The 13,219-nt window shown below is 49.6% G+C and overlaps 1 protein-coding gene across 1 annotated transcript; it reads left to right on the forward strand.

The window, feature by feature from the left end:
* The first annotated feature begins 492 nt into the window (after positions 1–492).
* Positions 493–12,395, forward strand: CAMK1 (calcium/calmodulin-dependent protein kinase I). Its single transcript, XM_006872198.1, has 12 exons — positions 493–634; positions 2,746–2,860; positions 4,646–4,777; positions 5,923–5,997; positions 6,112–6,250; positions 8,284–8,410; positions 8,505–8,580; positions 9,528–9,640; positions 10,156–10,234; positions 10,326–10,413; positions 11,904–12,021; positions 12,128–12,395. Exons 2-12 carry the CDS (start codon positions 2,778–2,780, stop codon positions 12,208–12,210), a joined length of 1,113 nt encoding a protein of 370 aa, XP_006872260.1. The 5' UTR covers positions 493–634; positions 2,746–2,777; the 3' UTR covers positions 12,211–12,395.
* The last annotated feature ends 824 nt before the right edge of the window (positions 12,396–13,219 follow it).

Raw genomic sequence — 13,219 nt, forward strand, 5'->3', positions numbered from 1 at the left:
GGACGGTAATTAAAAGGTCAGCAGTTCAAACCCACCAGTCACTCTCAGAAACCCTATACAGGGTTGCAATGAGCCGGATCCAACTCGATGGCACTTAACAACAATAGTAACAGCTCTTTTCTGGACATTGGAGGGACCCTAGGAAGCCTTACGGGAGCTCCTGGAAGTGGCCTAGAAGAAAATCCACGAGGCAACAAAATGAAATTGGTCAGCCTCTGGCATCAGACAGACCTGGGCTAGAATCGTACTCCCCGACACTGATAAACTGCTGATTTCTAACTCTTCATCTGTCTGGGCCTCTGTTGTCCCCTCTGTGAAATGGGAGCCCTGTCTGAGAACGAAGGGCGAGAACCGTCCCGCAAAGGTCCGGCCAGGAACACCGGGTCCCTAGTGCACCCCTTCCCTAGCGGGGAGCGGTGCCTAGCCTCCAAGCCCGGGTCTCTCCGCCGCAGGCTCCTCCCCCATTGACATCAGAGCCGCGGGCGGGGTGGGGGGTGGGGGCCACGGAGCCGGAGCCGAGCCCCAGAGAGAGAGCGGGAGGGCGGGCCAGGCGCGCAGCGGCGGCGGACCGCGGCCGGAGCTCGGCGCCAGCCACCTCGGCCTCCCAGTCAGCCCCGCGGCGGGGCAGCCGCAGGTACAGCCCGGGGCTGGGACAGCCCCGCCAGAGTCCCTGAGCTCTGAGGGGGACGGTGGGACCCCTCGCCGCTGAAAGCCCTACCCCTAGGATGGGAGGGGTGCCCAGGCGGGCTGGACCTTGGATGGGCACTGCGGGGCCTTTCTCCTTCACCTCTGCCCCAGGCCCAGCAGGTGTCGGGCAGGCCGTAGGAAACTGGGAAACTGGGTGGGTAACAGAGGACGGTGGGAGGGATGTGTGTGTATTTGTGTGTTCAACTGCGCCTGAATGTGGAAGAGCATGAGCGCTTGGGGAACTGTGTTGGGGCATACTATTGTTTTAACACAGTGGTGTGGGTCACATATGAGGTGTGTAAGGGTATTCTTATAGGTGGGAATGCCTGGAGGCAGCTGTGTTTTTTGGTGTAGATATATGTCCAGGTGTGAGTGCTAAGTAAAGCTATCTGGCTGTAAGGGTAGTAACTAGGATCTTTGGAGTTGCTTTGGCCTCTAAGAACTGGAGAGTGTAGGGTGTGGGTGAATCTGGTATGGCTGGTGTGCCCCGACGTCATCTTATCCAGGTGTGTGGATGTGTGTTTGGAGGTGTAAAAGGGTCTGGGTGAGGGGTGTTGGAGCAAACAGGCTGTGAGGATGTCTGGGGCAATGTGTGTGAAGAAGAAACATGCTGATGTCTGGGTGGGTAGATTCATATGATGAGGTGTCAGGTTTGGGTGTAGGATAGATAGGGCTGAAACCTGGCTCTGGGGACAGGTGACTGGGTTCAGGGTTGTGGATGGGCTTGGTGTGGCATTGTGTAGGGCCATGAGAGGCTTATTTGCCAGGCCTTCAGACAAGTTTAAGATGATACCTCCGAAGCTCACTGTTGTTGTTGTTAAGTGCCGTCGAGTCGGTTCCGACCCATAGCGACCCTGTACAGGGTTTCCGAGGGTGTAAATCTTTACGGGAGTAGAAAGCCTCATCTTTCTCCCGCGGAGCTCACTAGCAAGTCTCTTTTCCTGGATTTTCTACTCCTGGGATAGATAGCCAGGCCCCATGGGACAGGGTGCCACCCAAACAGTAGGATTTCACACCAGTTGCTCTAGTTAGGGCACCTTCCCCTCATTCTCCCTCAGGAGACAGAGAGGGAAAGCTTCCTCCCTGAAATTACACAGCACAGTAGATTTTCTTTTGGCCTCATCTTTATTTGGGCATGGGGTGGGGTTGGGAAGCTATGTTCTTAATGGGCCCCAGCCTGGCTGCAAATTGGAAGGACAAGCTGAGAAAACCCCCTTTATGGTTTTTGCCCTTAGCAAATTTAGTTGGGGCCCCAGCTGGACATCATTTGGGAATCTCTAGGCCCAGCTCCTACCCATCTCCCACCTCAGTCTCTCATTCTTGTGATGAATGGGGGAGAAAATGCCCACCTTCTCCTGCTGGATGAGACAGAGGCCTCAGTCTGGGGAGGTCCAGGCTGGATCTGGGTGAGACAGGGCCAGGAAGGGATAGATTGGGTGGGACCATTTCTCAGGCTGCTTGGACCCAGATGGGGAGTCAGGAGGAAGAAGGGGTGGGAGGTGGCCTGGGGGAGCTCCAGCTGTGGCTGTTGTTGCCATGGTAACAGTGCAGAAGGAGCTATTTAAAAACGTGGCTGAGATATTGCTGGAAGCCTAGGCTGCCGGAAACCTGATTTCCGAGAGAGAGGCCGGGGCAGTAGGAGGAGGAGGGAGAGGAGACACCCCAGCAATTCCCAGGGTGGGTCTGGGACATTACTGGTTCTGGGGAAAGGGACATCCTCCTGGACCATCCACTAATACAAGACCTCTGGAGCCTTCTCTGTTGTCCTTCCTGAGGTCAGGGACCCCCCTGGGTGTTTGGTTTTGGAAAGAAAGAAATCAGAAAGTGAACTAAATACATGAATGAATGAATGCCTTTGTTGAATGAAGAATTTTGCTTTGGCCATAAAGGGTGTTGAATGAACAAATGACTAGTGAACAAATGAATGTGTGGACCTCATTTGTGGAATGACTGAATCTAGGAGTGACTAGCACATTGAATGACTGACTGGCACCCCCAGTAAATCCTCTGAGAGAAGGCTAGGCCCACTGAGCCCCCTCCTTCCATTTTCTTTTCCAGGAGCCCTGGCTGTGGCCAGTGGACAGTGGGCCATGCCGGGGGCAGTGGAAGCCCCTAGCTGGAAGCAGGCGGAGGACATTAGGGACATTTATGACTTCCGTGATGTTCTGGGCACGTGAGTGACCCCTCAAATCTCAGGAGAAGAGGAAAGGGGGGCTGTCTGTGATGTGGCCTGGTGGGAGGGATCTTGGGAGGTCCTCACTCCTGGGTCTAGATGGCTGGATCCACTGGGTCTAAGGTACTTCCTTTGGTTCTGGTCAGTTGATCACTGCTTCCTGTTTCCTACAATCCAGACTCTTAGGAGCTCAGGCTGGCCTCAGCTTCTCATTTCTTGTCAGTAGGTGGGACAGGGGCTGTTCTTACATCACCTCTTGGTTCCCACTGAAGAGAGTGGTGGAGAACAAGGGGGGCAGGGGGCTCAGGTTGGGCTTGAGAACTGAAGCTTGAGCATGGCTGTGTTCTCAGTGCTAAATCCAGAAATAACTCAAACCTGATCTGTGCCCCTCAAATGGAGCCCAGACATGTGGGGGAGAATGACAGTGGTGTGTGTCCTGTGCCCCAGTTAAGGTTGGGATTGAGGGCTTTGTATAGCCCAGGCAGGATTGGAGCTTCTGCCTGGGGGAGGAAACATTGTTGCTGGGGACTGAAGGATAGGAAGGAGTGCATTTTTCAGAAGGAATAGCATCAGCAAAGGCTCAGAGGCATGGCATATGTAGAAAGAAGTAAGGAGCCTGGTGGGACTTAAAATAAGAGGCTTGAAGAAGAGTGAAAGAAGAGGATGGAGAAGAGAACTGGTCGTGTAGGGGCCTTGAAAACCAGACCACTGAGACTTTGGGCCATTGGAAGTCATTTTCAGCAGGTTTACTATTTAGGATGGTCAGACACTTTGGCCACAGATAAAAGGTAAACTACAGAGGAAAAAGACTAGGAACTAGAGATAACGCTGCTGCAATCACTAATTATTACTGATGATTGAAATTTTACCATGAGAATTGCTTTTCTTTGGCTTATGATGTCTTATTCTCCTAAAAAACACAAACAGCCAAAGAAAGAATACCATAGAAAACCCTCTTTACTCTTTAGTATAAAAGAGTTTATTTGCTCCTTTCTAAATTTGTTTTTTCTAAAACACTGCTTTTCACATTTAAATGTGTATACACATCAGGAGGATGTTGTTAAAATGCAGATTCTGATTTAGTTGGTTCGAGACCTGCGATTCTACCTTTTTAAAAGCTCCAAGATGACTCTGATGGTTCTTCAAGGATTCTTCAAAGGGTGTTAAAATTAGTTCAGCTCAAATTGACTCTAGCAGAAGAAGGAAGGAATCAATTGCGTACAGTCAAAAGGTCAGGGGTAAGCTTCAGGCATGGCTGGATCCAGGAGTTTACATGATATTATCAGGATATTGTCTTTGTTTCTTAGCTCTGATTTCCTTTGTTTTGGCTTTATAATCAAGCAGGGTCTTCTCAACTGGTGGCAAATCAGTTCCAGGCTTATATTCTACTAACCTAGCAAGCAAAAGAAGAGTGGGTATAGGGTATAACATTGGACTGTGAAACACAAGGTTGGCAGTTTGAATCCACTAGTTGCATTTTGGAAACCCTATGTTGGGTTATTATGAGTCAGAACTGACTTAATGGCACTTAACAACAACAACAAAGCAAGAAAAAACACCTCATTCTCAAAGTGCCAGTTATTGTGGCCAGGGGTTAGGCTACTCTAATTGGCCAGACTATAGTCATGTGACCATTTCTAGGGCCAGGGGTAAATGAGTGATTGGGAGAGGCTCATCTTATGCATTTGGTCCAGAGGTGCTCACAGGATCAACAGGGGATGGAGGAGAGGTTGGAGGGAAGCTGGGGTTCCAGTTTCCTGTCTCAGGAATTTCCTCTCCCTGCAGGGGGGCCTTCTCCGAGGTAATCCTGGCAGAAGATAAGAGGACTCAGAAGCTGGTGGCCATCAAATGCATTGCCAAGAAGGCCCTGGAGGGCAAGGAGGGCAGCATGGAGAATGAGATCGCTGTCCTGCACAAGTGTGTGGGCTGACCCTGTGCTGACCTCTCAGCCCTTTCCTCACCCCTGCTTTGGGAGAATCATTTAACTTCTTTGAGCCTCAAATTGCTTAGTTATAAAATAGGAGTATTAATAACCGCTTGACAGGGTTGTTGGCAGCAGCTGAGCTCCTTTATTCAGGTGCCCAGCACAAGAACTACCATATGGGACAGATATGACTGAGAGGGAAGGACTTATTTACAGTGGTTTAATCTGCTCTACAGGGTCTAAAGGTCAATCCTTAAACAATACTGAAGCCACTACCTTAGCTAGTGTTATCTCTAGACCCACCTCAACTTCCCTTTACATGCTGAAGCCACTCAGGAAGTTAAAAAAAAAAAAGGTCTGTTGACCTTGTGAACAAATCAACAACCAAGTGGTATATTTTGAAATGCTTATGCTGATATAAACTTCCTGGCCTTTACTGGGAAGCATACCGAAAATGTTCGCTTCCAGCTTCTCCCTGAAACCTTCCTACCCTGTTTCCAAGGGAGGAAATTAAGGCCCAGAGAGGGCAAAGGACTTGCCCAAGGTCACCCTGCAAGTTTATGGCAAAGCTGAGCCTTCCTCTTCATCAAAACTGGTCCCCAGGATTGGTTCATTTATTGAGCATTTGCTGTGTGCCAGGTCCTGTACCAAGCGTGTGACCGGCATTGACTCCTATCATCCTCACCCCAACTCTTTGAAAGAAGTATTACCATTGGCTTTGTTTTATAGACAAAGAAACTGAGGTTAGGAGAGATTACATTCAATTCAATAGACATTATTGGGCACCTACTTGGCACCAGGTGTTGAGGGACCAACAGTGAGTCAGAGTTCTTGATCTCGTGGAGTTGACCTGGTGGGAGAGGCTGACAGACTTGCTGATAAAGCATTTTTAACTCACATATTGATCAGTGTGATGAAGAGGAAAGACTTGTCCCCAATGGCATATGGCAGAGGCAGGATTTGAACCCTGTTCCGTCTAATGCTTTCCAGCCTTCTGAGAAATTATAATCGATCATGCCAAACCCACTTTGGGGTCCATACTCATGGTTTGTCCTGTCCAGGTTTGCAGGCAGTGGGAAGAAAGGGGAGGGAAGTAGCAGAGCTGTCCCATTCTGAACCACCTCCTTTCTGCTTCCAGGATCAAGCATCCCAACATTGTAGCCCTGGATGACATCTATGAGAGTGGGGGTCACCTCTACCTCATCATGCAGCTGTGAGTGGCCCTGCCTCTGCCTCAGACCTCCCCCTACTGCCTGCCTCCCCTAGCCTGGGGGACCCAGTCTCTGCAGCCCCATTCTTGACCAGGCTGCCTTCTACCTGGCTACAGGGTGTCAGGTGGGGAGCTATTTGACCGCATCGTGGAGAAAGGCTTCTATACAGAGCGGGATGCCAGTCGTCTCATCTTCCAGGTGCTGGATGCTGTCAAGTACCTGCACGACTTGGGCATCGTACACCGGGATCTCAAGGTGTGTGTGGTAGGCAGATCACCCCTGGGATCTTGTTTGACCTTGGGTTAACTCTAACCCCTCACTGAGTCTCAGCTTCCACCTGCAATGTGCAGCTTGTAACCCCTAAATTGCCTTCTCCCCTTCTTCCAATTGGTAGTGTTGTTAGGTGCTATCGAGTCGGTTCCGACTTATATTGACCCTGCATGTCGTCGTCATTGTTGTTAGGTGCCATGGAGTCGGTACCGACTCATAGCGACCTTATGCACAGCAGAATGAAACACTGCCTGATCCTGGACCAACCTCACTGTCGTTATAGGGTTTCCAAAAACAATTAAGGCACTCAAATGAACACAAAGGTGAATTGTGCTGCTGTTTCATCCACATAATATTTTATGTCTTTTACTGGTAATAAAAATCCCACTTGCTCTTTGTAGAAAACTTGGTAGGACAGAAAAGAATAGAAGAAAAGAATGAAGAAAGCTAGAAGTCCCTCAATTCCTATTACTCAGAGCTAGTGATGGTATTCCCTTTTTTAACACATCTCATTCTAGTCTAGGAGGAGACCCTGCTAGTCCTCATGAGGAATCTGTATATGGACCAAGAGGCAGATGTTTGAACAGAACATGGGAACACTGAATGATTTAAAATTAAGAAAGGTGTGTGACAGGGTTGTATTATTTCACCATACTTATTCAGCATGTATGCTGAGCAAATAATCTAAGAAGCTGGGCTATATTAAGACAAATGTGGCATCAGGATTGAAGGAAGACTCATTAACAACCTGCAATATGCAGATGATACAACCTTGCTTGCTGAAAGCGAAGGAGACTTAAAATACTGATGAAGATCAAAGAGCACAGCCTTCCGTATGGATTGTATCTCAATGTAAAGAAAACAAAAATCCTCACCACTGGACCAATAAACATTCTTATCAATGGAGAAAAGATCGAAGTTGTCAAGAACTTCATTCTTCTTGGATCAACTATCAACACTCATGGAAGCAGCAGTCAAGAAATCAAACGACGTACTGCATTAGGCAAATCTGCTGCATAAAACCGTTTTAAAGTGTTGAAGAGCAAAGATGTCAGCTTGAGAACTAAGGTGTGCCATGATATTTTCAGTAACCTCATATGTATGCGTAAGCTGGACAGTGAATAAGGAAAACCGTAGAAGAATTGATGCCATGGGCTGCCAAAAGGACAAACAGATCTATGTTGGAAGAAGTGCAGCCAGGGTGCTCCTTGGAGGCCAGGATGGTCAAACTTAATCTCTCCTACTTCGGACATATTGTCAGGAGGGACCAGTTGCTGGAGAAGGATATCATGTTTGGTAGGATCAGAGAAAAAGAGGAAAACCCCCAGCGAGATGGATTGGCAAAGTGGCAGCATCAATGGGTTCAAGCGTGGTAACAATTGTGAGGTTGGCCCAGGACTGGGCAGTGTTTTGTTCTGTTGTACATAGGGTAGCTATGAGTCGGTACCGACTCGATGGCACCTAACAACAACAGTCCTTATGTGTGCACTAGACTACAAGGTCCGTTTGAACTGCAAGGTTGGTGGTTCAAATTCACCAGCTGCTCCTTGGAAACCATATACAGGGTTGCCATGAGTCAGAATTGACTCAATGACACTTAGCAGCAACTTTGTAACTGTGAATGCTTGGGCAAGTCACTTTGCTCTCAAGCCTGTTTCCTCATCTGTAAAATGGGATTGGTCAGACTGACCTGGGAGGGGTATGGTAAGTACAAAGTGAAGTCAAGTACTAAGACAGGGTATGGTATGCACTAAGATAGTAAAGGATTATTTCTTTGGGGCTGCACAATACACACATGAGGCATACAGAAAACCCCCTCTCCCACCTCCTCAGATCTTTGTGCTTTTATACCTTCTTGAGCTCTTCTTTGAGATTCTCATGTCTCTAGCCAAGATGGCTGCAGTGAAGCCATGTGACTTTGTGGGAGGCATTGTTTCTCAAAGTGTGCTTGGGGAAGCAGAAGGTTCCACCAGCCTCTGGCCACCTCTCACTGCGCCTTCTCCTTCCTGCCCTCCAAGCCAGAGAATCTGCTGTACTACAGTCTGGATGAAGACTCCAAGATCATGATCTCAGACTTTGGCCTCTCCAAGATGGAGGACCCAGGCAGCGTGCTCTCCACTGCCTGCGGAACCCCGGGATACGTGGGTGCGGAGGGTCCTGGGCTGGGACTTGGGGTGGGGGAGGTACCAGGTTTTGCAGGTCACAGATGTGTCACCACTATGTTCCTTTCCTTCCACAGCACCTGAGGTCCTAGCCCAGAAACCCTACAGCAAGGCTGTGGATTGTTGGTCCATAGGGGTTATTGCCTATATCCTGTGAGTAGGGGCTTAGCCACTGGCAAGTGTGGCTCCAGATTGATCTTCCCCCTACTTTCCTCTCTGCCCTTCCTTCCCCCCTTCATATATGTATCTACCATTACTTAATTACTTTACTCAGCTATTGATTCAACACCCATCCCTAGTATGGCACTGTAGGATAAGCACTGGGCTGACTGCAAGGTCAGCAGTTCAAACCCACCAACCACTCTCAGAAACCCTTATACAGGGTCGCTGAGTTGGAACTGACTTGACAGCAAACAACCACAAAAATGTTCCAGGTAGGATCTGTGAGTGGCCCAAGTGGTTAAGCCCTGGGTGGCAAACTTACAGGTAGGAGGTGCAAGTCCACCCAGAGACATCTAGGAAGAATGATCCACATCAGAAAAAGGAGCCACTGAAAACCTTGTAGAACAGTTTTATTCAGACACACGTGGCAACACCATGAATCAGTACCAATTCACCTACAACTCGTTTGGTTTGAGGTTTTTAAATGTTTCAGACACTGTTCAAGTCCTAGGAATTTTAGCAGAAAACAAAATAGACAAGGACCTGCCTTCAGGGAGTAGATACTCTAGTAGGGGCCACAGACAAGTAAATTCATGTTAGGTGGTAAAAGTGCTATGGAGAAAATCAAGCACAGGTAGGAAATGGGATAGTTGTCATTTTAGATGAGGAGGTTGGAAGGTCTCCTAGAAGTAGTGAGGGAGGCAGCTGTTCAAGGTCTGGGGAAAGAATGGTTTGGGAAAGGTCCTGCAAAGGGAAAGATGTGGGCATGTTCAAGGAACAGAAAGAAGTTGGACAGGAGAGGACAGACAGGACTCATTTCCTCTTTGTAAAGGGGGTGCTCCTTCCTGTTGGTCCTGCATGCCTCCCAGATGACCCTACAGCTCCATCCTGGAGCCAGTGGGGTACACTGTGAAATGAGGACGGGTTTCTCTGCCCAGGCTCTGCGGTTACCCCCCGTTCTATGACGAGAATGATGCCAAGCTCTTTGAACAGATTCTGAAGGCTGACTATGAGTTTGATTCTCCTTACTGGGATGACATCTCTGACTCTGGTATGTGGGGCTTTGCTTTTCTTCCCCGGAGCCCTGTCTCTGGTGCCTTCATCAGTTTTGGGGACTCCATACTGTCTAATTCCCTGACACAGTCTAAGAGCTGGTTTCAGGCCCAGACACGTAACTCAGGAGCTCGCTTCCTTCTGCCTGGACCCAGCCTGAGACACTTGCAGACACATACTCAATTATCCTTTAAACAGGATTTTTGAAAAGACCTCCCATACTGACTTCCTAATGCCTGAAACGCCACCACAGACATTTTTATCCCTCCTTCTGTGTCCCTATTAGGAAACAAACTGGGAAGCTATTATCAATCATTTCTACATCTTTCCTAAGAACAAGTTTTTTCTTAAAGGAGAAATGAGCTTAAAGGTTGGGAGGTGGGTGGGTGGGCAGTGCTTGGATGGATCTGGCCTCTTTTCTTGCTCTGATGCCAGGCCAAACCTGAGGGGATGGGCTGTCTTGGGGGTGCATATGACACTCTACCTTATCCTTGCTTAATTTTGGGGGTTCAGCCAAAGATTTCATCCGGCACTTGATGGAGAAGGATCCAGAGAAGAGGTTCACCTGTGAGCAGGCCTTGCAGCACCCATGGTAAGCGTCCACAAGCTAAGGACAGGGGTGGGGCATGGGGCCCCAGGTCTGCCTTTGCCTCTCACAGGCCCCTGCACGCACCCCATCCTAGGATTGCAGGGGACACAGCTCTAGATAAGAACATCCACCAGTCGGTGAGCGAGCAGATCAAGAAGAACTTTGCAAAGAGCAAGTGGAAGGTGAGACCGTGACCTAGTCCTGGGTTCCCGCCTCCCCTGGTCCTTCCCGCCCATCCAGGCTTCAAGTCACATGGCATCAAGCACCAGTTTGGGTGCACAGTAACTGTTTAGTGATGCTTACCGAAGGCCCTCATTCATACATCCACTGAACACTGACACCTCCCTGCTCCATTCTGGATGATCCCTGGCTTCAGATCCTGAAGAACTGTGACAATTCTTAAAGAGGCATCTAATAAAGCCTCAGGGGCCCACAAGAGTCACACAGGTGGTAGTATGTAAGATCGGACCCAAGAGTTGAGTAGGAATTAGCCAGGCAAAGCGGAATAACATGTGAGGCAGCGAGCACAGGTGTGCAGAGGGCTTGGGGCAAGAGTGGGGGCACTGGGGAAGAGCAAGTGCTAACAGAGTGGCTGAGCAGAATGAGGAGCAGGAGCTGACCCTAGAGAGGCAGGCAGGAGGCTGGCCATTCACAGCCTCAAATGCCAAAGTGCAGCACTGCCCTAGGACTTAAAGCAGGCATTTGCCCCTGAAAAGGGCTCTCAGGATGCAGAGTGGCATGGAGTGGAGCTTGGGAGTCCCATTTGAGGCAGCAGCTGAGATGCAGGTCGGAGGTGATCGATCGAGAACAGCAAGGTTGAGCTGATCAAGAGCCTTTTAGTGGGTAGATCTGACAAGATGTGATGACGGAATGGATGTGGGAGGGCAGAAGAGATACTGGTTTAAGTTTTGGGATGGGGATAGGGAAGATAGTGGTATGGTCATGGAGATGGAACTAAAATCATCCCCCCAAAACCAGGGCAGAATGAGTCTTAGGGAAATGTTTTTTAGTTTTGAACATGGTAAGTTTTAGGGGCTTGCAGGATGTCTAGGAGCCCTGGTGGCACAATAGGTTAAGCACTGGGCTGCTAACTGCACAGTTGTGGTTCAAATCTACCAATCTCTCCATGGGAGAAAGATGAGGCTGTCTGCTGAAACCCTAAGGAGCAGTCCTACCAGCCGTATAGGGCCCTAGGAATCAGAATCAACTCAGTGGCAGTGGGGTTTTGTTGTTGTTGTTTTGGTGAGGTATCTAATTGAGTCTGTTGAATAGACAGATACACACATACCCACCCACTCCTGGACAAGTTATGTAACCTCTGTGCCTCAGTCCTTCTCTGAAAATGGTGATACTAATAGTGCCTACCACAAAGAGTTTTATAAAGATTAATTACTGTGTAAAGTGCTTAGAGCAGTGCCTAGCACATAATGCTATGTGTTTGCTATTATATAGAAATATGAATTCATTGTCTTCTGTTTGTATGCACATTTTTATATATGTATGTAAATAGATGACTGAATATAACTTAAAGTTATGTAGAGGTTTGTGGGGTCTTAGGGAATCCATAAATAACACCTGCATGAAAAGAACCACCACTGCAAGAATCCCACTGCCATCCCCTGCCCCAGAACCCACCCCTCTCAAAAGTCCCTTCGTGCCTCTCTCCTCACAGCAAGCCTTCAATGCCACCGCCGTGGTGCGGCACATGAGGAAGCTGCAGTTAGGCACCAGCCAGGAGGGCCAGGGACAGACGGCGAGCCATGGAGAGCTACTGGCACCGGCAACTGGGGGTGAGGCCTGGGGCTCTGTGTGAGAACACAGCGGTCACTAGAGACACTCAGGCTGGAGTGGAAGGTCTGTCCTTACAGCTAAGTCTGTCCTCTTTGCCTGGGCTAGGGTCGGCAGCTGGCTGCTGTTGTCGAGACTGCTGTGTGGAGCCGGGTCCAGAATTGTCCCCAACACTGCCCCCACAGCTCTAGGCCCTGGAGCCAGGGTCAGGATCCCCTGCCTGGGAGGGCTTGGGGGATGGTTTGTTTCCCTTCTCTCCTTGAACTTGGGGTTACCCTGCCCCACATCCTCCTTCCCTGTTCCCTCCTTGCATTTTCCATACAAATGTTTCTATTTTATTGTTCCTTCTTATAATAAAGGGAAGAGGATAAAATCACAAGTAGCTCTATCTCCCCCGCCAGTCCCCACCCAAGCCTGCTGTACAAACTCACTGCTTGATTTGGGGGTGCCTGAGGTAGCTGCAGGGAGCCCCCTTCCCCACATATGCCTGGGTGGGAAGGGGGAAAGTAGGGGGGGATTCCTTTGTCCAGCATCCCCACCTAGCCTTCTGGCCCTTTGGAGCCCTTTCTGCGCTTTGCTGATGGCTCCTGAGTGTGGCGGGGTTGGTGCAGGTCAGCACAGAACAGCACCTGTGTGGGGAAGCAGTGTGTATGAGGTGGAGGGCTGGTGGCAGGTGAGGAGGTAGAAGAGTCCGCTGGCAGTAAGGCTGGGGCAGCACAAATCCACTGGGAGATGGGTTTAAGTACATTGCAGTCAGGGCTGGGGGACTGGGTGTCCTTTATAGGGCCACTTGGGATGGTGGTGGAAGAGTCCATGGGGGTAAGGGTGGGGTTGTTGGAGAGCTCCTAGGAGGTCTGGATTAGTGGCTGGAGGGTGGGGAGATCTGGGCATACTCACCGCTTGGGCCCAGCCAGCATAAGGTCCCCATAGACTCCGGAAGAAGTTTCCTAAACCAGAAGTGGGGAGTCTAAATTAACTGGCCCCTCTCTCCCTGTTTCCCATGTACAGAGGATCTGGGATTTAGAGAGAGGTGACCAAGTGGGTGAGAAGTTTGTCCCACTTCAACCCCATTGCCAGCCCCAACATCATGCACTCTCTCCTCACCCAGTTCCTTGTTGGCCAGGGGGCTCGGACCCTTGGCTTGGCTCATGGTGGGTTGCCAGCTGTAGTCACGTTGGGCAATCTGCCACATGTGGACGT

This window comes from Chrysochloris asiatica, unplaced genomic scaffold (genome assembly GCF_000296735.1).
Source record: "Chrysochloris asiatica unplaced genomic scaffold, ChrAsi1.0 scaffold00186, whole genome shotgun sequence".
Classification (NCBI taxonomy): Eukaryota; Metazoa; Chordata; class Mammalia; order Afrosoricida; family Chrysochloridae; genus Chrysochloris; species Chrysochloris asiatica.

Excerpts from the sequence above, each read along its gene's own strand:
- CAMK1 (XM_006872198.1), top strand. The coding sequence starts at position 2,778 with ATGCCGGGGGCAGTGGAAGCCCCTAGCTGGAAGCAGGCGGAGGACATT. Across the intron at positions 5,998-6,111 it reads CTCTACCTCATCATGCAGCT|GGTGTCAGGTGGGGAGCTAT; the intron begins GTGAGTGGCCCT and ends ACCTGGCTACAG. Across the intron at positions 10,414-11,903 it reads TTGCAAAGAGCAAGTGGAAG|CAAGCCTTCAATGCCACCGC; the intron begins GTGAGACCGTGA and ends CTCTCCTCACAG.